Genomic DNA, 21,986 nt, shown 5'->3' on the forward strand with positions numbered 1-21,986 from the left:
TACCCGGGTCGCTGCGTTTCAACAAGCGCAGACGCGCGCAATGAAGACGTGCGCGCGAACTTGGTAAGCGCAAGGCGGCATGCCATAACCTAGGAGCGCCGCAGGTCTTCTAGCCGCTGACCTCACTGCTGTCCCGGTGTCTCGCAGACACCATGCATCAGAGTGCAAACACGCACAGAACGCGATGACGATGATGCCCTGGAGATTGCCTCTTGCCTGCGAAATCTGAGATGAGACTGCTCCGAGGGTCGCTCAAAAATTGCCTCACCTTCTGCCGTCAAGCCGTGCGGTTTCGCAGGCTGATGGCCACCAAGGGCGGGCTCGGAATCGGTAGAGATTACCATCGATATTCAGTAAGCTCGGGATCTCTTTGCATTGGGAGGAGCCAGGGACACGGCTGCAGATAGACTTAGACATTGTATACGATCATGCTAAGAAAGGGAAGGCGCCACCACCAGCTTGGACGGAGAAGTAAGTCCATGGGAGAACCCGAAGCATTGCCAAGCAAGCAACGGAATGAAATAGGCCAACATACCCATGAAATTGCATGCACCATGTTGTCCATCGCTTCAACAGCACCCGCACTCTCGCGACTGTGCTTCACCGAGGAGTGAGAGCGAGTGGATTCGTTTCGTGAGGGATAAGGAGAGCACGCAATCCCGAAGACCAATGTAAAGCAACGGCAACATTATAGGACTCGTACCGTAAGACGGATTGTGCAAAGTTCAAACCTGGCAGCGGAAGCAACTGGAAAGGGACCGGTATGCCAAAGCACCGGCTTTGCAAGAGGTTGCGGGAGACATTGTAAAACGCTTACCCGATAAGATGTGATAAAATCAAGAGACTTCAAGATTCTGTTCGGATCTTGTGAGCGGCGTATAGGGCATGCATGAGCTAGATGAGCAAAATCAAGATATGTAATGTTTTCACTTGCCAGTGCCTCCGACCATTTACGCAGAGGTTTGTTCCATGGCCCGGTGACACGTGTCTCATGAGTCGTCAACGTGTCGGTGTAATGTGGCTATGTGGACGTCGTCCGCGTTCACCATGAACGATAGATGCCATAGTCAAGTAGGTAAGATGGCCAAAATAAGGACATAGATTTGCTTATGATGTTCTCGAGATTGGAAGGACTCCGTCGAGAAATCAGGATCGATCGCTGCGAGGAGCCCGCCACACGTTGTTTGTCCTTGTTTGCTCCCACATTTGAGCGTGTAGTGCTCGATCCTCGTTGTTCACTGCAAACTCTCCAAAAACCAGTTGCCCACCATGGTGCGCTTACAACATGTTCAGAATCATCACAGGAAGCTGATGAGGATATGTCACGCAGCCGCCGCCAAAATCCAAGGGAGGAAAAATGCTCGGTCTCATCAATTGGAGACTCAAAGTGACGATCAACGACGGTCGCGCATTCGTCGGGCAGATGCTGGCTTTTGACCGTCACATGAACCTCGTCCTCGCCGAGTGCGAGGAGTTCCGCCGCGTACGGCCAAAGAAGAAGACTGGCGAGACGGAGGCAGGCCCTGTGCAGGAGATGAAACGCACACTCGGCCTCGTGATCCTGCGCGGCGAGACGGTGGTCAGTCTGTCCGTGGAGGGCCCGCCGCCCGTTGTGGATGACGATAAGAAGAACATGGTGCGCCTCGCACTTACGTCCCGAGCGTGATTTAGTCCCTGATGCCGTTATGCTGCAGCTTCCTATCGGACCTGGTCGAGGAATGCCCGCGGGTCGTGGTATGGGAATGATGCCCCCAAGTACGTTTTGTTTTGTATCTCCGGTGCGCATAAGCTCTGATAGCGGTGATGTGTAGTGGGCGCACCAGCTCTACAGCGTCCGCCTATGCCGTTCGGCGCCCCAGGTATGCCTCCGCCCGGTTTCCGCCCTCCTGGCTTCCCAGGGGGACCTCCGGGCATGCCGCCGTTTGCCCCTCCTCCGGGCTTTGGTGGTCCTCCACCTGGGTGAGTACTGCACATCATGTGTCACTTGTACCTTAGCTCATGAGACGTAATCAGCTTCCAACCCCCGCAATGAGTGTATTGTCTGCAAGCTCTTGTATTTGTTTCACTTTCCTTTCTCATCACTGATGCTCAAGCAAGAAGTGCTGCCGCAGCCCTGTCTCGGTATGTGTAGAATGTGTGGTATGCGAAGAGTGTTGGAATCTGAGGTCTCACTAAAATTGTGCCGGCGCTTCGGCGAGGGAAAAGGTTTGTATATACGCGGTTCCTGAGCGGACATACGCTGCGTGTCCTCGAACTCGTGGTATGTTACTATGAATTCTGTCCGACATCAATCAAATAGGCGTTGGGCAGTGCTACACTCCGGTCTCTGGCGGCATGCATGGCCTTTCCTGGAAACAAGGTATCTGTAATGACCTGCCAACAGATGGTGGCGTCGCGTTAGGATCTGAGTAATAGTGTCATTTCATGATTCTCATATTTTGGGGCGCGATCGACTGACTGTCACAGTCTCGAACGCACATGCAGCTTCGTATACAAATATTTATATGATCACAAGTGGCACATCGACGGGGTTCACAGGTTCAGTGACTTGTTTGATTTCACAGCGCCTACGCGACATTCTCGGCTCGCTCACAGATGCGTACCCAGCCACTGCCTCGCAGCTGACCAACCTCGTGCATCGCAGCACGTCCCAGTGAGGCAGGTGAACAGAGTTGAGAAGTGATCGTACCTTCTCCGTCGTGCGCACGCTCGCCTCTCTGCGGCCTGTCTTCTCGAGCCCCCACCATTACGTGAACGTGAGCCTTCTGCGTCCATTCAGTTCTGCTATCGCTATCGGGGGGCTTATGTCTTGAGCTTAAGATCCGTTAGAAGGGGGTTGCGCCCTGCTGCCACGCAGCACCGCAGAGGAGCGGCACGGCGGTCAGCTGCAGGTCTGCAGCGGCGAGTGTCCCCACGTCGTTCGGTGCTTTTAGGTGCTGTTCGGCAGTGCGCACTGAACTGAATGCAGATGAAACGCGTTGCCGCAGGCGCCGACTCCTGGCCGTCCTCGCAGGCGCGGACGTCATGGAACCAACGCGCAAAATGAATGAATATCAAAATTGGATTTAGGATGTGCGCGCCCGGTGGCGCCGTGCGTGCATCATGCATTCGACACAGAACGCCGTGACGCGACGGGCCTGCCTGCGTTGGTCACGGCGAACAGCGCCGCAAGCTCACACGAACTGAATTGTGGATAGCCTATAACCTCGCCGACAACGTCAGCGTTGCGTGTGGGACACAGCTTTTACCTGCGCGGGTGCGCTAGCCCCGTGACAGGGCATGGTGCGTTCTTAGCCTGAACGCGCACGCGGAGCATCAAATGGCATCATTAGGCAGCTGCTCTTGGGCTCTTCAGCGTGGAGGCATACCGATTGCATCGGTACAGTGGACGTCGTCGGTAGGGCGTAGGTCCCCACCGTTGCAGGGCCGCTGGGCTTCGGCAGACGCCACCACGCTAGCCACATTCACGACGGCGTGATATAGTGACACGGCGCGATCGTGCCTGGAAAGGATATCGCAAACGTGCTGCCGCACATGATAAATTAAACAGGACCATTCATCGGCGCGCAGATCCCGCCGGCGTCGGGCGCAGGGGGTCCGGTGAAACGTGTTTCTGAACAAGTAAGCCGATACCGATATTCGCAAAAGGCGGGAGACTGTGTGGCACCCGTGTGCGAACTTGTGGGTGTCCGACATGTGCGCGCGCGCACATGTTGGGCAGGGAACCTGCACGACGTGTCTCAGAAGCTGGCGCTGCCTGTGGCGCTGCGATGACGCTATGTTCAGATCCGACGGCGACGACGATAGATGCAGACGCGTTCCAGGCCCTCTCCACTCAATCACGACGGCGAGAAGGATGGGAAGCTCTGGCATTGGGAAGCAGCGCCACTGATGCATAGCCTGCCTGCTGCATCTCGGGGGCGTAGAAACGATGCTAGCGTCGATGGACGCAGATTCTTGGGCTGCGGCCGAGACACGCTCAGATCTGCCAGGATGTCGAGTAGGCGAAGAGTCGAGTTGGTAGCTGCTTCGGGCAAGATTACACATTGCGTGACTGATGAGCATATCCGGGCAGCGACGCAGCTCACCAACTTGCTGACGAAGGATCGGGCGGCCGCCGTCAGTGCTGCATACACAAAGTCATCCGGGCCGAAGATGGCGCGAGCACAAGTGCCGTCCGACCCGCGCGCTGGTCGTTTGTCAGAGGGACTCACCGCGACCCCGCGGCGCACAGCGCCAAGATGCGCCCCATCACATCAGCCCCAGCCGGGAGGCCCGATTCGCCTTTTGCGGCGATCGACGGGTCACGCCCGCGACTGCCAGGGTGCTCGGACCAAATAAGGGCATCGACTAAGAACGAATGCGGCCGGAGCCATGTGCACGCGCCCGCTGCCGCCGCTGCCAGCCCACCTCGCCCGTTAGGCCGGTCGCCTGCCCGTAGCGACTTCCTGCGTAGTGCGCAGAGAGGCTGCATTCTGGACTCTTCTGGCTGCTGCTGGGTGCAGCGCGAGGCCCAGATCGTACCAGATCCCGCGCCATCGGCCAAGCGAGGGCCCAGGCTCCCGCCAAGTTAACGTGCGGGGCCAGTGCGCAGGACTCGCCCGGAGCATGCGCGCATCGAATCCCCACGTCGGCGATGCGTGACGCGCGCACAGTCGACGTCCGTCGCACGCCGATGGCGGCCCGCTACAGTACTAACATTTGCGAATTCTGAACCGCGGCACGCAGGCTCAGTCGCCCTCTCGAACGAACGAAGTCGAAGCCGTCCCGGGCCACGCGGGGCGGACGTGCGAGCCCTTCGGGGAGGCCGCGGCCGCGTGCGAGGGAGCGGTGTGGCGAATCGCCATATCCGCGTTTGAGTGTCGCCCGCAAGTCGGAGTGCGCGGGGCCTGCGCTTCGAGAAGGGTGGGTGCTCGCGAACCGTGCACGGGCGAACCGCGAACGGGGGTCAGGCCTCAGGGGCCCCTCCTCTATGGGGCTCGCCGGGCCCTCCAGAACGCAGCACCATGACAGCAGGTGCCACGGACCGAACGTGCTTGGAAAGTGCACTGCTCCTGCTGCGAAGAACTTAGAAGGGGACGTCCGGCGCCAGCCACACGCGTAAGGCCATCCGGGTCCGACGACGCGCGCGCGCCAGCAGCTGACCTCAGAGTTCCCCCTGAAGCTCACCGCAAGCTTACCTGAGAGAGGAGGGAAGTCAGAGGGCGCTATCATCGGCGCTTACTCAGGAGTCAGCGGGCGGAAAGGAGCACTCTTTGCGCAACGGGCAGACAGACGGTGTGGTGTCAGAAAGGAGTATATTCCTCTTCTAAGTGGGGTACGGACTCTATGGCTCCGGGCAATACGATAGTACAATAAGCGTACATCCTCGAGATATATCTGAATGGAACGAGATGCGTGCACGGCAATGCAATAGGTGGGGGCTGTACCGAGCGAAGCGCAAGGCGGAGAAGCCCGGTTGTGATATCGAGAGGAGGAGTGGGAAGCCTCGAAGACGAGCGGCGGATAGGAGGAAGTGAAGACAACAGTGCCGAGGCACGGGTTCCGAAAATTTTGAGCGCTGCACGGAGCATCGCACACTGGTATATCGAGGGGGACGTGGGAGGGCGGTATTTTATAGATGGCGTTTGGCTTTGGGGCCGTGTGTGGGAGAGGGCGGAAGAGTACGGCAGTGAGTGTGCAGAGAGATCAATGGACGGTGAATGAGGGGTGGTATGCAAGCGGGGGGACGGGAGATGCAGGAATGGAGACAGTAACGATGCGCTATGTGCAGGAGTCCATATGGAGGCAATGAGTGAGATCAGAACACAGGGCATCTTTTTGCGGCCCCCAAGAGCGCGGGCGCGGCGCGAGAGCGAGGTGCATGGCGGATGCAGGCGAGGATGAGTGCGGACTATCGTACAGAGCGTGAAACAAACTCTAGAGCGGGGGCAGCAGGCGGCATGAGAATCATGAAATGGCACGCGACGAGCGTCGGCCCCGGGCGATGTATGCAGGATGGTGCTCTGGGGCAACCTGCCAGCTGTGCGGCGACGTAGAGTCCTGCTGCGCCTTCTCGAACCAGCCCAACGTCGTTGGCCATACCTCGGACTCGTCGTGACCGATCTTCACGTCGGTGTAGGATAATTCGTCGTCAATGACGACGGGGGACAACGCGCGACCTGCGCGGGAGGTCATCGCACCGCGAGCTGGCGGCTTCCCGTGCGAGAGAGTCCATACGCGGAATTGCTTTGTGAGCGCGCCGATGAGGCCCGGCTTTCCGTCGTGCGCAGCTGCGCTGGGAAGCACGAATGCGTTCTCGGAAACGGGCGTCGCGAGCGAGAGGGAGGAGGCGGGTGTCGTGTAGGACGCGGTGCTCGCACCTGGCGTACACTGGCTTGCGAGGCTGCGGTGCGGAGTGAGGATAGGCTTCGATGGCGCGGGAGGCGCGGGATCCGTCTTGGACATGCAGAGCGTAGGCGGGATGGGGCGGCGGTGCGGCAGGAGCAACTTTGGCCGGAGGTCTGATGTGGATAGAGCATGCTCTAGAGGACACGGCGGGCCTGGGTGGACGTTCCGTGCCCATGCCTCGATGCCTGCTGCTCCCTTGCCAATCCATCGGCTGCGCTCCGTAGATGGAAGGGAGGGTTCATACTCTGACTCGTCGTAGTCGTCCGAGTCGCAGACGGACGTTGCAGCGGGGGCGTATTCAGCCTGGCGCAGGCAGGGGTATACGGAGGAAGACGAGGGCTGGTCAGAGGCGTAGCACACGCGGGAGCAGTATGGGACGGATGCGTCCTGGAGGAGATGCACGGATGAGTGGCGATGTGCAGCGAGGGTGAAGACCCGATACGTACCGAGTCAATGTGTCTGTTACATGTCAGGCACCAGTTGATGTCCATGGCGTCCATTGCGAGAAGAGTGCGGCGGTGGGGGGCGGGGAACAAGGGCTATGGCGGGCGGGGAGGAGAACGAGCTACGGCGGACTGGGCGGGCGTAGATTTATACAAGGCTAGCGAGAGGGAGGGCACCCTGTCCACCCGATGCGATCTCAAGACCCGCATCTCGTTAATTTAGTGGATTTGATAACAAATTTGGGGACTAACCGCATATGGGAAGTGTGACATGGGGAAGGAAAGGGAATGAGATCGACCGAATTTGGGCGGTGTACAGGGGGATTATGCATCCGCTGCCGAGGGTGCCGAGAGACGGTTCTGATCGAGCCCTCGTCCGGGCGTGTCCATGGCAAGGACTGCTGGCCAGCCCAGGGCATCCTCGTCCCCGCACGCCCTGCCCTGGCCATGAGAGCGGGCCCGGCCGTACCTCTGACTCGCGCGAACGTCGTATCGTACCGCGCGCGCATTCGGTGACGTCGTGCAGGATCTGCATCGCGCCGGCCGCTTTGTGGCGCCATGGAAGGCGTAATATGGCCTGGATAATGGCGAGAGGCGCGCGAGGGTGCACATGGGCGGAAGACATCAGGGGGAAGGAGCTGCGAAGTGGCCGCGAAGATGCTGAGCTGGCTCTGCTGGGAGCGGCTTCTGTCCTCAGCTCGGAACTCTAACCGTCCGCCGCCGAGCATCCGCATCCGCATCCGCATCCGCCCCAAGTGTGCCGTACGCGTCATTTCCCTCGCATTTGATCGCCATCGACGCCGTGTGTCCCACAATGCCATCATCCTCCACTGTCTGACAAATATGGTGTCTGCGCTGCCCTCTTTCGTCCCTCAATCTCATCACGTCCGTCTGCCACCCGCACGCGACATCTGCCTCCTTCCGTTGAACCGTAACGGTAACGTACTGCTGTTCTTCGAACGCTGCGTCGGGAAGATACGACGCACTCACACTCAGCATCCCTGCAAGGCCCTCCTTCCTCTTCCATCAGGCGCTCCCCGTCCAGGCTCTGGCCAGACCACTCCCAATCCGCTCAGGTACGCAGGTCTTGCGCCTCTTCGCGGTGCGTCCAGTAGGAACGGTCGCCGCTCACGTCAATGCTCGATAGCTCGTGTCGTGCAGAAGCGGTCGGCGCCGGCCAAGCCAGGCCCGTGCGAGCACCACCTCCGTATGTCCCTCCACTCGCCTATTTTGGGCCCTGTGGGAGTGCACCCACGCCCGACCCTAGCCCGACCCGCCCGCTTTCAGCGATCGCCTCCGCACCTCCGCGACGCAGATGCACGCGCGACCCCCCAGATCACGCACGCTGGTCACTGGTGCATGCGAGCCCCTTCTCCGGCCGTATCACTGCCCCGCCAGTGCCAGAACGCGCGATGCGCGATGGTGGCTGGCCCTATCGTATCGTGCTTCCGTCGTGCGTGCTTCTATCGCAGGACCCTAGGGGCTCGGCGAGTTGCGTCGGGGCGCGGCACATTGCCAATAGCCCATGGATATCACTGGGCGGATATCTCGCCATCGACGCCTTGGGCAGGGCAGATCTGGGAACCGCGCAGCATCTGGCACGGTAGCTCCTTGCATCTTGCATCTAGCACGCCAGCCCAGCCTCCTGCCGGCGGGAACGTTGGCCTGTATCCACTCTGGAGATCACCACGTTCCCACCCCCGCCCAACTAGCTTCCCCCCTTTCTGTCCAGGGTTCTGCACACACGACGGTTCTGCGTATTGGCCTGTTGTTCTCCCGCCCTGCCTTCTTCGCCGCAAGATTACGCTCTGCCCTGATGTACCGCTGCACAGTGCCCGCCACGCCCGATGCAGGGGCTGCGCCGGCCTAGCTCCTCCGCCGCCCACGCGGCGCTGTGAGCGCAGAGATATACATACATATACATATACTTCCGCGGAGATGGCAGGGCCCCAGCCGTGCTGGCGGCCCGTGCATGTGCAGGAAAATTTTCGCGCTCTTCTTGTGTGTGTGTGCGTGCGACAACGCGTACATACAGCAGCAGATCCCTGATCCCAGCAGCCGCCAAGGTGTCAACGCGCAACGAGGCGGAACGCGCCGGGCCAAAGTTCGCCTTCCGCGGCGGCGAAGCTGGGGCTCTCGAGTACGTATGCGCCGCTCCACAGCACGTTCCCGCGACGAGGCGGCGGGACGCAGGCTGCTGTGTCCTGTCCGCTGCATCAGCGTCGCGGCAAGACGCGTGCCTCGCACGATCACGGGTGGGTTGCCCGGGGCAGTGATCCCATCGGAGGCGGCCCACGGAAGCAAATGCGCAGGCCAGTTACCGCGCCCAAAGATAACGTCCGCTGGATATGGCAGGCACACTTTATGCGAAGGGCCAGCGTCGCCATCGTCATGTGCATGTCATGCAGAAGAAGTATTCTTGCGTATGTACAACGGGCAACCGACGGTAGCGGAATCTGATCGTCGCACAGTGAAGGGGGCATATTGTGCAATGCGCCGGCAAGCCCCTCGTCCCCCGGTTCGCAGCGCTCCCGTGTGTCCTGCGGGCAATTACGCCTGCTGGTGTAGTCTGTAATAGAACGCTACAGGGTCGAAATAATATACATCGTTCGACGCCTTGTGCTAGACACCGGATATCCATAGAACTGTTCATTTTGTTGAATGATTTTCAAAAGCCTGCTGCACCGCACATCCACCGCAGCACGAAATCTTTCATTCATCATGCTTCCAGATTGATTCCGTGTGTGTGCGCGCGCGTCCTGGGATCTGACGGACGAACAGACACATATGCGTTCTGCGGATGGGATCTCGCTCTCCTCGCCGAGGGTCAATGTTCGATTCGGGCACTGTCCATGCCTGCCCGACGTCAGTTCGCATTCCATTGTATCTGTTGGCATGGCTGAACGAACGGCGAAGGGAAGGCTGCACGCTCCAGGCGGGTCTAACATCAGGTCATCATCAGAAGGGGCACATACATCGCATGACAGCCGTACATAGACAGGGTTCATCAGCTCTCCGCGCAGGCGCCCTCGCGTAGCACGTAGCCGGCGAGCATTGGCCAGTGCTTTGGCGTCCGGGCGTCGAGGGCGCGATCGCGTGCAAGCCTGCTGGACGCGGTGGGAACGGCCGATGCAGCGCGCAGCCGCGAGCAACAGGGAACAAAGATCGATATCCAAGCACACACTGTCCCCGTCCTACACGAGCTCTCGCCCCGGCCATCATTAGCTCACTTGTCCTTCGCGCTCTCCTTCCTGTCTTCGCCTGTTGCACCGGCATCTTGCTGGGGCCTGGGCTTTCCAGAAGTCGCCGGGGCTGCCTCTATCCGGCGCGCGTACTGCTCACCGGCCTGCGGTCGCGGAGGCTTTAGTCAGCAGGGCCCTGATACAGGCGTGAAGCTCGGACGCACCTGGAGCGCGAGCACCGCGCCAAGCAGCACGATCATGATGGTGTTCCCCGCGGAGAGGACGCGCAGCGCCTCGACCTGGACGCTCGGCGGCTCGGACTCGAGGGGCGCGGCGACGGTCTTGGAGGCAGGGACGCCGACGGAGAGGTAGACGGCGATAGCGAAGACGAACGCAGCTGCGGGTGCGAGGCATGGAAATGAGAGGCTGGAGCCGCGAAGGACAGAAGGGGAAGCGCGTACCGAGTGATGAGCCGTCGAAGAAAATGGCACTCTCGTCCCACTTGTGCAGCTTGCCCACCAGGCCGAGTATCCCGGCCCCCATAATAGCGTGCATCAGGGCCTGTGCACACGCGAAGAGACGGGGGGCCGCGTGAAGGTTGTTGCAATGCAGGACGGGACAACAATCAGCAAACTGTGCATGAGAAACGGAGCCCAGACACGCACCTTGATGGCAGGAGGAGAATTGTAGAAGGTTGTGTAGAACCCCAGGCCATCCTTGATGACCTGGTCTGTAAGCGGTGTAAAGAGTATTCGGTAGTCGACAGCGAGACAGATGAAGAGCACGCCTACACGGGGGTCAGGGAAGATAGGTCAGAAATAGTCAGTGTGAAAGAGAGCGTGCGCGTAAAGCTTACCGAGGAAGAAAGAAACGGAAGTGAGGACGGCAGCCTGACGGTACCCCATTTCTCGACTGAGCTAGGCGGCGTGGGTGGTCACTGGTGGGGGGAGCAGCGTGCCAGCAGCCATTCACGGGAGAAGCCGTCCCTCGCTACCCCGCCAGGCACGCCGATCGCCTGGCCACAGATGAAGATCGTATGTATGCATATGCCTTCCACACAGCTCAAGACAGACTCAGCTTGAGGATTGAAAATATGCATCGAGAAGGGTATCATCAGGCTATACACACATGCAATCTACACTACTACCCTAATCATAAATGCCGTTTGTGGATACATAACGCGGGGCTCATCGCCGCCGCAGACATACACTACGAGCATCAGGAAACAGTCTATCGTCCGTGCCACCGTTCCCCCATGCCCACAGCGCGAGAATACGCAGTGCGGCGCGCCGCCTACCGCGGCGTGGACAACTGAGCAGGATCGACGGGTGAAGGAGCTCCGCTCTGCTGGGGCGTGCGAGGGCTCGGCCGCGGCGACGCAGGCAGGCCCACGACGCGACTATGCCGGTGGCTCGACTTGTCAGCAACCGCGACGTGCAACCCCCGCGACGCTGCCAAATGCGACGCCCGCGAACGTCCGCCAGGTGACTGTGGCGCCATCCCGCCGCTGGATTCCGGCAGCTGTAGGGTGTCTCCGTGCGTCCCGCCCTGCAATAGGTGCGTGGAGCTCGAAACTGCCGAGGATTCCACGACGTCCGACTCGTTCTCACTCGTGCCTTCTGTGCTCTCTTCGATAACAGACGCTTCCTCGCCTTCATCTGACGGAGCTTCATCTGCGGCTGGCGACGCGACGCGAGAAGGCGGTGATGTCAGCGCCCAGAAGACGGGAGACGTGTGGAAGTGGAAAACGCACCTGGTCCTTCTGGTAAGGCTCTGCCCGATAGCCCCAGAAGCTGGTCTGCAGCAGCGTCCGTGTACCGTCTGCTGTTCCGACGATCAATATCAGCAGCCCCCTCGCCTTCGTCTTCCGGGGCCGGCTCGCCGTCTTCCAACGTGCCATCGACATTGAAGACACGTTTGAATTCGCCGAGCATCAAACTGAACACACCAGCGGGGATGCCCAGTGTCGGGCTAAACACGATGCCCACGTTCCTCATCGTCATCTTGTTCACATTCGCATTCTGCACAATCAGAATTAAGTGCGCCGTTAACGCACGTAGTAGGCTGTAGTTGGCTATTGGCAGCGACGCGATGAGATGGGAGAGCTCCCTTATGCGTTCCTGCGGATCAACGAAATCTAGCAGAAACGGTGAGCGGGCGCAACGGCAAGTTAATTCCATGACGTACCGATAACGGCCAGGAAGCGTAAGTGCAGATCGCGGGTTAGTATACTGGCTGGTAGGTCACGCAGAAACGTTTTCAACAAGCCCGCTATGGCATGCGGATCCCAGTACTCGTCGGAGCTCAGCAGATCGATGTCACCCTCTGCTCAACTCTGGTAAGTCCAACGGCGATGGGCACCGATACGCTATAAGCATACCTGCATTAAAGCGGTCCTTGAGACTCTTGATCACTGCGGAGCTTCCACTCAGCCGGTAAATGCCCTCCTCCTGTTCCGCCTGCTTGGACTCCAGGTACTGGATACACCGGAATACAATTGCAGGCAAGCTCGCAATCTGTGCGACATCAAGCGACTCGTCTAGTGGCACGCCAAAGACGGGACGCGGTACCGCGACTGGCACGTTTGGCTTCTCTGTACGACAGGTATCAGTGGCGCAGGAAACACATTGAATTGCAACGAGGCTGGCATTACCATGTCGACCGAATGCCCAGAAGACGCGCGACTTAGCCTTTTCCCGCCTATCGCTGCCTGGCGTGGGAGCCTCTGCAGGGGCGTCCTTCCCCCCGAATTTGTAGCCCGCAGGTATGGGCGTGCCATTCATAGGCCCGGATATCTTGACCTTGCCGTGCGAGTCGACACGCGGGGTGGTCAGGGACGCCTCCTTCTCGGGCGACGGCGTCCGCTCAGGAATAGCTGGTTTCAACGGAGTGATGGACATGCGGTTGGCCTTCCGCCGCAATTGCTCGGGGGATTGCGCCACGCGAGTGGCCAATGCCGCTGGCGTTGCCAAGTCAGAGTAATGCCCTAGCTCTGAATTAGCACGCTGGGAGACAGACGCTAGGACGTCCACATCCTCGGGCGCAAGTGGTGATGAGATTGGCATCGAGCTCGACAGAGGACCCTCCAATGAGGCATGGTCGATAGGGGACGCAGCCGAGGCGGACTGAGGATGCCCGAGATTATTGGGGTACAATTTGCCGTTCGTGAAGTCTGTAACGACCTTGACTGGCGTAACACCCTGCCCTGTATCACGAGTCCTGCGATTCGGCGTGCTTAAAATGTCTGTCGGTGGATTCGAGCTCGTGCTCGAACGTGGTTGAGAAGGCACATTTTGCGCGGGGCTGCCCACCACTATGGGGCTTGGTCCGTTCTGAATGACTGCGACTTGATCTTCGCTATACGTCCCAGAGACATATCGCACGAGCTCTTCCACCCAGCCATCGCGCTCTGCGTCGCTGTCCGCACAGAGAACGTGTCGAGGAGTCGAACCACTAGGTCCACGTTTCGCTTCGATGATGAGGAAGGCATGCCGATACTCATTGTCTTCGTCCGAGTCCCGCCTATCGGGCGCTCGCTGCTGGCGGCCGATTTGGGCGCCGGTGATCGTGATGGACCCTAGGTGCGTGCCCCCACGCTACGTCATTCAGAAGCTCAATGTCAGCGCAAGTGTATAGGGCGAGAAGTAGTCGATTTGCATGTGTGTGCACAGGAAGGAGGACAAGATGGCAGAGAAGAAGTGTGCTCACGCTTTCGTAGTACTCTAAGGATGGGCCCTGCAAGACGAAGTATCTCGACTTCCATCCACCGAAGTTTTTGCCCCGTTTTGTCAGGTAGCCTTCCTTGTAGCCCGCTTGCGAAACAGGCTTCAGTGCCTCGCGGACAATGTCTGATGTGAAAAAAGCGATAATTTCGTCCTTGTTCTTGACCGGTAGGGCAATCAAGGACCGCAGATACTGCTCAAGCGCGTGCTGCGGGTGAGAGAGATGACAAAAACACAGTCAGCCAATACGAACAATTCAGACATTCGACATGACACCCGCGGGACTTCCATGGAATACACAAAACTGATGCCCACGGGCATAATGATGAGAACGAAAACTGTGAGCCCCACCCAAGCACCGAGAAGTATGGTGCAGAATCTACGAGAACTGAGTGTGAAGGTAGGTTGGCCCAGTGGGCGCGCGTGCGCCATCAGAACAAGGGCACGAGGTCAGTGCGAGGATAGGGCGCCCTCGACCGATGTCAAAGAGGGACAAATCGTCGCGAAACAGTGGAAACAGAGTGAATTGTCCACAGATGCAAGTCGAAGAGAGCTTATTGAGACAAACGAGTGACGCACCTTTCGCTGGTCAACCTTTGCCGGCGCATGGTCCCTCCATAGCCGTCCCTCCGGCAGCGCAATCATCCTCTTGATAACGTTCTTGCTCACACTTGCGCGTACGCGGGCGTCCAGCCCCAGCACGTCGCTGTAGAGCTTCTCGACATTCCATGGCTCCTTTCCCTTCCCGGGGTCGACACAAATGATGAAAGAGAGTACCTCCTTACCACGCTCGTTAGGCCGGATGGTCGACGTCACCACCAGTACTTCCGTGTGTGGTAGGTCAGACGCGAGGAGCGGCAGAGCACGGAATTTCATCTGTGTGGGTGCAGACGAGAGAGGGAGGGGGGATACGGGGGTACCAGGCGCCGCAGGCTGTACGGACAGCTGCGCAGAGTCTGAATTTGCCTGCCCTTCACCGGTCGAAAACGTTGTTGTGGATGGCGGGAGTGGAAAGTCCTCGACGACCGCGCCCTTGCTCGCATATGTCTGTCCGTCGTCCATACCGTCGTACGCACTCTCGCCGTTTACAGCGCGATCCTCCAGGCCTGAGTACTCGCTGTCCTCGTCGCCCATGTCCAAAAACGGTGCCAGCTCGTCCGCCGACTTCCGTGATTGCTCCCCGCTCGCGCGTGTGCTCGAGCTCGCGTGTGAAGGCGTGCCTGAATGGCTGCGTAGCACCTCCGGCACCTCCACGACCTGAGATAACTGTGGTTTCACTGGAGAGCTCTGGCCCGAGCCTGAGGGGAAGCCGGATGCACCAACGTTCGGGCTCGGCATAGGCGAGTCGCTCAAGTTGGCATAGTATCGCTTCGCCTCCTCAGGCAGAGATATGCGTGACTCCCGCGACAGCATGCGCGAGGCGTCCCCGTTCATAGAAGAGCTGAGCGTGCTCGACGATGCTGGTGGCCGCTTCTCAGGTGAAGCTTGGCGCTGACGAGTAAGAGAAGACCCGCGCGGCGCCGGTTGCGCGGGAGTGGCAGGTGTGGCAGGTGTGGCAGGTGTAGCAGGTGTCAGTGCGATCTGTGCAGACGGCCGCGCCATGTCGAGCGATGGCCGAAAGCCTGGCTGCCAATGCCCCAGTACAGGGTCTGCGCGATCGCAATCGGCCGGCGCGTTGCTGGACAACGACTGCTGTTGAGATAGCGAGGACGACGTGGACGGCGATTCTGGTGGCCGCAGAGACGTGGGGAAGGACATCTTCGTGGGGCTTAATACAGGCTTGCGTCCATCTGGAGTGCCGTCGCGAAACGGAGAAGGACTAGACGAGGTGGGCTGTGTGGACAGCGGTGATGGCGCGGCTGAGTTTGCACGGGGATTTGACACAGGAATGGTAAGACTCGTCTGCGAGCCGTACTGGTCACGCAAATTCGGCTGTGTGTGCGATACGTGGTCATGCGAATGAGAGTGGTGAAGGCCACGAGTTGCTTAGGACATATAGTTAGCTACAAGCAGATGCGATGACGGCGGAGCTCAGTACCTGGGTCGTCCGAGTTCATGCGCACAATGTGCCCCCGCGGATCTAACGCACCTGAACCGCTACTCTCGCTACTCCTCAGATGCGAATGCGACGCTGTCGAGCGCAGCGTGCTCTCCTTCGCCTCCCGTCGCTCTTTCTCTCGATGCGAGCGGAGCAGTGCGTCCGTGTTCTCGCCCATCCCCTGCAACTTATTGCGATAGAGATCTCGCTCACCACGCACGCGTTCCAGCTCTTTCATGAGCTGTCCATATCCTGAGCGCTGCTTCTCGATCAATTTCCACAATTGGAGGTTCTGTGTAGAGAGCGTATTCCGTTCTGCAACAGTAAAGTCCAGTGCCGCTTTGGTGGGGTCCGGCGCCGTTGAGTAAGTAGAGAGAAGCCCATCAAGGGTCAGAGGTTGGGAACTCGGGGCCGTCTGGTTGGCAATGGAGAACGAGGCGGCGGTGCGGAGGGGCGCGGGCGACGAATTCGAGTCGGAGCGACCGCTTTGGTGACGTTCACGAGACGAGCCGTTCAGCCTGCTCTCGGGCACACTTGTGGTCGCCATGACTGTAAGGACCAGTGGCCGAACACTGTTCGCGACTTCCTGAATAGGTTGAACAGGTTTCAGCTCACAAACTGTGAGAAATCAGACAAGATAAAGCATACCTAGATTTCTGCTGCGACGTGGAAAGCAGAAGTAGAAGTGCAAGTCAGGGTTGGGAAGTGGACAACAAACCAAGAATCAAACAGCTTCGAAGACCGGTGCCATGGCACGCGCTCAGAAGTCACTTGTCGCGAGCTGCCGCCACCGAGCCAACCAACTTTCATACACGCTAGCCAACCATAAGCCCATCACAGTTGTTCTATGCCAACCGAAGCTCATGTGTGCTGGTCTGGTGCTACTGGCCCACTGTAACGACTATGTACCTATAATTCCCATGTGCTCTATCTCATGTCAACGCCATGCACTTGTTCGCCTCGGTGCCCCATGTCTCACCATTACAAATTATCGAGCTGCCTTCTACCGCCGGCATCAGGATAATCAACCCATGCCATCTGTGTGGACACGAGCGTGAGTGTATGGGCATCCTCGGGTTTCACCCGACAATGCTAGTCCTCGAGATATTCGGCGATGCCGCCCTCAGAACTTGTGATGCCGTCTATTTGAGGCACCAACCTCACATCCCCATTTGTGCGTGCTCGCGTTTCTCTTCACATCTGCGTTGTGTGCGGGCCAGTCTTGGTCAGATTCGTCGAGACAATAGACAAGATTGTGAAGAATTTCAAGGCTTGCCACCAACCATCACCTCTGTAAGGCGGCTTCCCTTTGACTAACCCCGTCGCCACATAGCAACGGCTTATCTTCAAACATTCATTTCCTATCCTCTCGGATCCACCATACTGTTTGCGTGCGTACCCCCGTTTCGTGTGCCTGGCTGTTTTACGTGCCTTCGTCTACTGTGGACATGTCTACTATGCATTTTCCACAACTACACTCAAAGAACCAGCCTTCTCGTAGCTCTTTCTGACGCTGCCGCCAGCCCATTCCTTCTGCATGCCCATAGCTGATGCATAGTTCTTCCCCGGCTCTCACTGACCTTGTCGTCACGAAGGCTAGCCCTCGGCCATACCGTTCTTTATTCACATTCGGCGAACAATCTGCGAAAGCAAAATCCTATCAGTTATATCATTGACTTGACAGTGAGGCTTCTAGAGGAAACGTCGGCGCCCGCCAGTGCCTTGACACTTACGGTGGTTGAAAAATGAAGGTCTCGGATACACCGCGAACCCTAAACACTCGCTCTCTTCGGTGAGGGGCACCTCCCAAATTCCAAAAGAATTGCCCGGGTCAACGCTGAAAATCGCACGGACATTGTCAATGGTAATTGCGCTTCCCAGGTCCATCAGCATGTCGCCATTGTCAGCAGTTTTCCCGATCCCGTCGCCCTGGTGGTGTCCGGGACGTGCGCCGTGGTTCTGCTCCTCTTCTCTGTTGACACCTTCATCGGCCGGCCCCACCGGCTTGTGATCCGACATTGACGAATTAGATTCTGCGAACCGTCCCTTCAACACCTTGTATATCCTGATCTGGTCCTCCAGCAGCTTGGGGTATGTTCTCAAGTGGTTAAGCTCGTTATGCTGCAGGGTCGTGAAGTCGTTCCAAGTTGCACCCCAGAACCGTAAGTCGTGTCTCCCATCCGTTGGCAGATTACGACGAATGCATGCGTCCGTGGCTTGGGTTTGCTGGTTCTGCGAGGGTATCCATGCTTCTTCCAGCTCGCGACGGAGATGGATCAACGCAAGCAGCACATATCTAGCCATGTCAGTCTCGAAGTTGTCCAGCTGGAGATTTCTCCATTTCTTCCGCTCTTTCAGGTTCTTCTCCTTGTCGCATACCATCGTCCAGGCCTGGTCAACAATGTCCGCCGTTATCTGTGCTGCTTCCAAAGGGTTCGGCTTTTTCTTACCCTCTTCTTTTTTGCGCCGCGCCTCCTCCAGCACCCGAAAAAGTGTGATTGTCTCCATGCCCTCCCTCGCAATCCAGGCTCCCTGGCACCCTTCATCGCAGAACCAGAGGCCGGCTCCGATAGTTTCCACTCGGGTGCCGTTCCGGATCATCCTGTTGGCTCCACCGGCAGGATTGGTAACCCCTATGTCATCCCGTTGCTTGAGAAACGTTCGTCTCCCTCCTTCGTACCGCCAGCATTCTGCGCAGACTTCGTTTCTGAACTGCTTCCAAATCGTGTACGTGTACGGCGTGGAGGCCCTCAAGACGGTGCTTCCCACGGGGATGTCGTCGGTTGCATGATACGTGCGACCAGTGTGCACATCCGTCTTGATGTACAGGAGGTCGTTTTCGTGTCGTGGGCCAGGTATATTCGTCGATGCGCATTTGGCTGGAGACATGGGGAAATGGAGGAAAGGAGGGGACAGTCACGTGTGAGTTTCATTGGTAACATGGTGTCACCCAGATCGAGAAATTGTTGGAAATTGTCGTGACCTCTGAGCTTTGAACTTGAAAGTCTTGAGTCGAGGTCCTTGAGTGCACCAGTCACCGGAACATAGGTCACTTCTGAACGACCTTCATGATGGGCTTCTGTTTCGCCTTCCGGCTTCGAAGCAGGGCTAAAATTGGCTCATAGCCGTGGGGGATTGTATACAGAAACGAATTCTTTGTATGCGGATATACTTGAGGTGATCGGTTTCGTTTAAATCCAACAAAAGCCTTCGTAGACTCGATATCAACGCTGCTCATCGTCGTGTTATGAGCATATGGAAGGAGGCGGACACATGCGAACGAATGAAATCATCTCTGATGACCGTGTCCCTTACAATTGGCAGCCAGGAAGGAAGGCGCGTATTATCCTACTTGACATGACTGTCGCGCACGATCACGTGATCGCGTTTGTCCCCTTCACAGGACGGTGGGCACTGGGAATATTAGATTCAAAATGAAACTTCTAGTCCGCACATCAGCGTACATCCAGTACCCGCAAATGAGCCCGACGCGAACCTCCCCCCCCCCCGGGGAATTATGGATTGTGAGGATCAGATGTGATGCCATCAATATATGAAGAAATGTACTCATTCAATGCCTCGTTTCAGCGCCGATACATGAATGCAGACAGGACGTCAAGCCTCATACAACGTATCACAGGCCCCCAAACTCCCCATCGAACACCTCTTGACTGACCGCTCCGCGCTTCACCTTTTTCGCCATCCTCTCTTCCCTCGCTAATTCCTCCCAATCATCTCCATCGTCAACGTCGCTCCCATCTTCCTCGCTCCCCCTCTTCTTAGTTGCGCTACCCCCGATGGCCACCGGCTCCTGATGTTCCTTTTGCCACTTGCGCTTGCGATCCTTCTTCTCCTTCCGTTTTAGCTGCTCTTCCTTCCTGGTGAGCTTGTTACTCCAAGCCGCATTGGCCTTCTTCTGCTCGAGGCGCTCCGCCTTGCGCTCCGCACCTTCGGCCGTGCTGCGAGTCTGCTCCGCTGCAGCTGCAAGACGCTTCGCCTCCCGCGCTTTCTCCGCATACGCATAGGCACTCCACTGAGGGCAGCAGGCCATCAGCAATACGACACACGGAGGATGGCACAAAGAACTCACGTCAACGTCGGCATCTTCCCAGCCATTGCGCGAGACGTCGGTCAGCTCAGGCATGCGCGGCAGACGCAGGAGACCGAAGCTCTTTGCAACACCAACGAGGTCCAGGTCTTTGACGCGGAATATGTACGATGCCTCGTGCTTTGAGTATGCACGCACGAACGACACAAATGCTTTTGCAGCCTATGTAATGCACAATATTCGAGATGTCGGCGACTTTTTCACGTTCATAGGATATTGAAGGAACACACCTTGTCGTGCAGCCCCCTGTCTGTTAAAAGCACTTTCCGTATCTGCGAGACAGCAGAGGTTACCTCGGCGCTGTCGTCCTCAGTATCGCGATCTCGTGCAGATCCATCTTCAGAGAAAGCTGGTCTCTCGATGAGTGGTATTTTGCGAATCGACAAGAAGTCTCCACGCGATTGTTAATGTTGTCTTCATGCTGCAGACTTGAAAACCGATCACCTACCTACATAATCCCGCTCCCTGCCTACTAGGAGTACCCACGCACGCCCGCTCCGTCCGGCACGCGCCGTGCGCCCACATCGATGCGAGAACGCTTTCGAGTCCGATGGGGGGTCGAATTGGATGACGACGTCTACATCAGGGAGGTCGAGTCCCCGTGCGGCGACGTCCGTGGCAAGGAGCACGGAGGGAGCAGAGGGGAGGGCTACTGAAGAGGAGAAATTGGCGAGCGTGCGTGTACGGGTCGCAGGCGGGAGGTGGCCGTGCAAAGAGTAGAGTGTTGTGTTGGGCGGCATGAAGGGAAGGAGAATCTAGGGGAAAATGTGAGACATAATGGCGGAGAGGGCCCGCAGGAAGTAGAACATACACGATAGAAATATTCGACGCATGCACAGGTAGAAAAATACACAATGAAGCGGCTTGATTGATGCTTTGCAACTTCATGAGCTAATATCCTCGAGACTTGCACAAGCTTCTCTGAGGCGCGACATGTGAGACAATAATTCTGCAAACTAGAGACGAACTGCAATCAGGAGGACATTCGGGGGGTAGGAAGGGCATGCGTACTTAGCAGGTATTCGTCTCTCTTCGACGACTTCACTGCGGTCATCACTCCCAGCATTCTTGAGTTTGGACTTCTTCGTCTGTACCTTCACAACAATGCGTGCAGGATTGCGGAGCCCAACTCGGACCAGTTCTGAGAGAGCATCGGCATCTGTCATAGTTGCACTAAACAGACCCGTCCGGCGCTGTTTCGGCAGATGGGTCAGGATGCGCGAGAGAGTAGTTTGGAACCCAAGGTCCAGCAACCTACGCATCTAGTTTAGCTGTGTGGAGCGCTGAGAGTACAATAATTCGCACCGGTCGGCCTCATCAAGGACGAGCACCTCAAGCTCCTTGGCATTAACGACGTCTCTTCCCTTTCCAAGAAGAAATTCTTCCACCCTGCCAGGAGTCCCCACAACGATGTCTGCTCCAGTTGACAAGAAACGTTGAATGTCCTCCGTGGGAGGAGAGTCAGAAGATATCACAAGCAGAGGTTGTGGATGTGCTGGCTCTATTGTCTTTGTATTCACATGCTCGTCGTCTTCCGAGGCAGAGTCATGGTGTCCGGGCTGACTGGAGAGAAATAGGGAGAAGACGGAATGGATCTGTGTCGCGAGTTCTCTACATCCTGAAATGCTGAACTTCTGCACTTCTGGATTGAAGACACGAGGTGTTCGACGCACCTTGTAGGGCTGATTATTAACGCGCCAATCTCATTCTTCCGCAACCTCCTTTCCCTCCGCAGTAGCTTCTCGAGAACAGGAATGACGAAGGCGAGTGTTTTCCCGGAGCCGGTCACAGCCTCCACAACGACATCTTTGTGCTTCATGAATAATGGAATGGTAGAGGCTTGTACGGGGGTCATTTGTGTGTACCCCATGGACTGGATCACGTCCATTCTGAACTGATGCATTAGCTTTGAACTGTGATGTACTATTAGAGGTGTTGACTTACATCCATGGGGTCAATGTAGTTGGGAGCGAGGACCAAGGTCCTGCGTATGCATTCGACGACGACATGGCTTTTCAGAAGCTAGTGTTTGTACAACGCCGTAGCGGGCTGCGAATGGGGGATGTATGCAAGGAAAATGCAAGGCTGTCTTCCGCGGAGAAG

The 21,986-nt window shown here is 57.6% G+C and overlaps 8 protein-coding genes across 8 annotated transcripts; 2 read left to right on the plus strand and 6 right to left on the minus strand.

Annotated features, from left to right (window-relative positions):
- The first annotated feature begins 1,250 nt into the window (after positions 1–1,250).
- POSPLADRAFT_1168332 (hypothetical protein) lies at positions 1,251–2,272 on the plus strand. Its single transcript, XM_024488005.1, has 5 exons — positions 1,251–1,272; positions 1,331–1,636; positions 1,695–1,755; positions 1,812–1,959; positions 2,014–2,272. The coding sequence occupies exons 1-5, from the start codon at positions 1,270–1,272 to the stop codon at positions 2,030–2,032; spliced, it is 537 nt and encodes a 178-aa protein (XP_024340963.1). The 5' UTR covers positions 1,251–1,269; the 3' UTR covers positions 2,033–2,272.
- A 2,078-nt stretch (positions 2,273–4,350) lies between these two features.
- On the minus strand, positions 4,351–6,890 carry POSPLADRAFT_1137846 (hypothetical protein; the record flags this gene model as incomplete). Its single annotated transcript, XM_024484844.1, has 3 exons — positions 4,351–4,686; positions 6,220–6,777; positions 6,837–6,890. The coding sequence occupies 3 exons, from the start codon at positions 6,888–6,890 to the stop codon at positions 4,351–4,353; spliced, it is 948 nt and encodes a 315-aa protein (XP_024340964.1).
- A 1,070-nt stretch (positions 6,891–7,960) lies between these two features.
- On the plus strand, positions 7,961–8,717 carry POSPLADRAFT_1039318 (hypothetical protein; the record flags this gene model as incomplete). Its single annotated transcript, XM_024477527.1, has 1 exon — positions 7,961–8,717. A coding segment is annotated over exon 1 (271 nt), but the record flags the coding sequence as incomplete, so codon positions are not given.
- A 1,342-nt stretch (positions 8,718–10,059) lies between these two features.
- On the minus strand, positions 10,060–10,920 carry POSPLADRAFT_1136753 (hypothetical protein; the record flags this gene model as incomplete). Its single annotated transcript, XM_024484727.1, has 5 exons — positions 10,060–10,179; positions 10,240–10,412; positions 10,477–10,576; positions 10,681–10,802; positions 10,872–10,920. The coding sequence occupies 5 exons, from the start codon at positions 10,918–10,920 to the stop codon at positions 10,060–10,062; spliced, it is 564 nt and encodes a 187-aa protein (XP_024340966.1).
- Positions 10,921–11,093: 173 nt separating this feature from the next.
- POSPLADRAFT_1168339 (hypothetical protein) lies at positions 11,094–14,613 on the minus strand (the record flags this gene model as incomplete). Its single annotated transcript, XM_024488006.1, has 7 exons — positions 11,094–11,694; positions 11,769–12,152; positions 12,203–12,340; positions 12,396–12,606; positions 12,655–13,611; positions 13,724–13,945; positions 14,317–14,613. The coding sequence occupies 7 exons, from the start codon at positions 14,611–14,613 to the stop codon at positions 11,309–11,311; spliced, it is 2,595 nt and encodes an 864-aa protein (XP_024340967.1). The 3' UTR covers positions 11,094–11,308.
- Positions 14,614–15,911: 1,298 nt separating this feature from the next.
- Positions 15,912–16,205, minus strand: POSPLADRAFT_1078639 (hypothetical protein; the record flags this gene model as incomplete). The annotated part of the gene is made up of 1 exon (XM_024482966.1): positions 15,912–16,205. A coding segment is annotated over one exon (294 nt), but the record flags the coding sequence as incomplete, so codon positions are not given.
- A 993-nt stretch (positions 16,206–17,198) lies between these two features.
- Positions 17,199–18,664, minus strand: POSPLADRAFT_1045283 (hypothetical protein; the record flags this gene model as incomplete). The annotated part of the gene is made up of 2 exons (XM_024478723.1): positions 17,199–17,416; positions 17,509–18,664. The coding sequence occupies 2 exons, from the start codon at positions 18,662–18,664 to the stop codon at positions 17,199–17,201; spliced, it is 1,374 nt and encodes a 457-aa protein (XP_024340969.1).
- A 696-nt stretch (positions 18,665–19,360) lies between these two features.
- Positions 19,361–21,954, minus strand: POSPLADRAFT_1179798 (hypothetical protein). The gene is made up of 9 exons (XM_024488699.1): positions 21,828–21,954; positions 21,557–21,772; positions 21,189–21,494; positions 20,921–21,137; positions 20,695–20,850; positions 20,328–20,638; positions 20,147–20,237; positions 19,866–20,045; positions 19,361–19,808 (listed from the first exon to the last, which is right to left on the minus strand). Exons 1-9 carry the CDS (start codon positions 21,890–21,892, stop codon positions 19,410–19,412), a joined length of 1,941 nt encoding a protein of 646 aa, XP_024340970.1. The 5' UTR covers positions 21,893–21,954; the 3' UTR covers positions 19,361–19,409.
- Positions 21,955–21,986: the final 32 nt, after the last annotated feature.

The sequence above is a fragment of the Postia placenta genome, assembly GCF_002117355.1.
Source record: "Postia placenta MAD-698-R-SB12 unplaced genomic scaffold POSPLAscaffold_4, whole genome shotgun sequence".
NCBI lineage: Eukaryota > Fungi > Basidiomycota > Agaricomycetes > Polyporales > Adustoporiaceae > Rhodonia > Rhodonia placenta.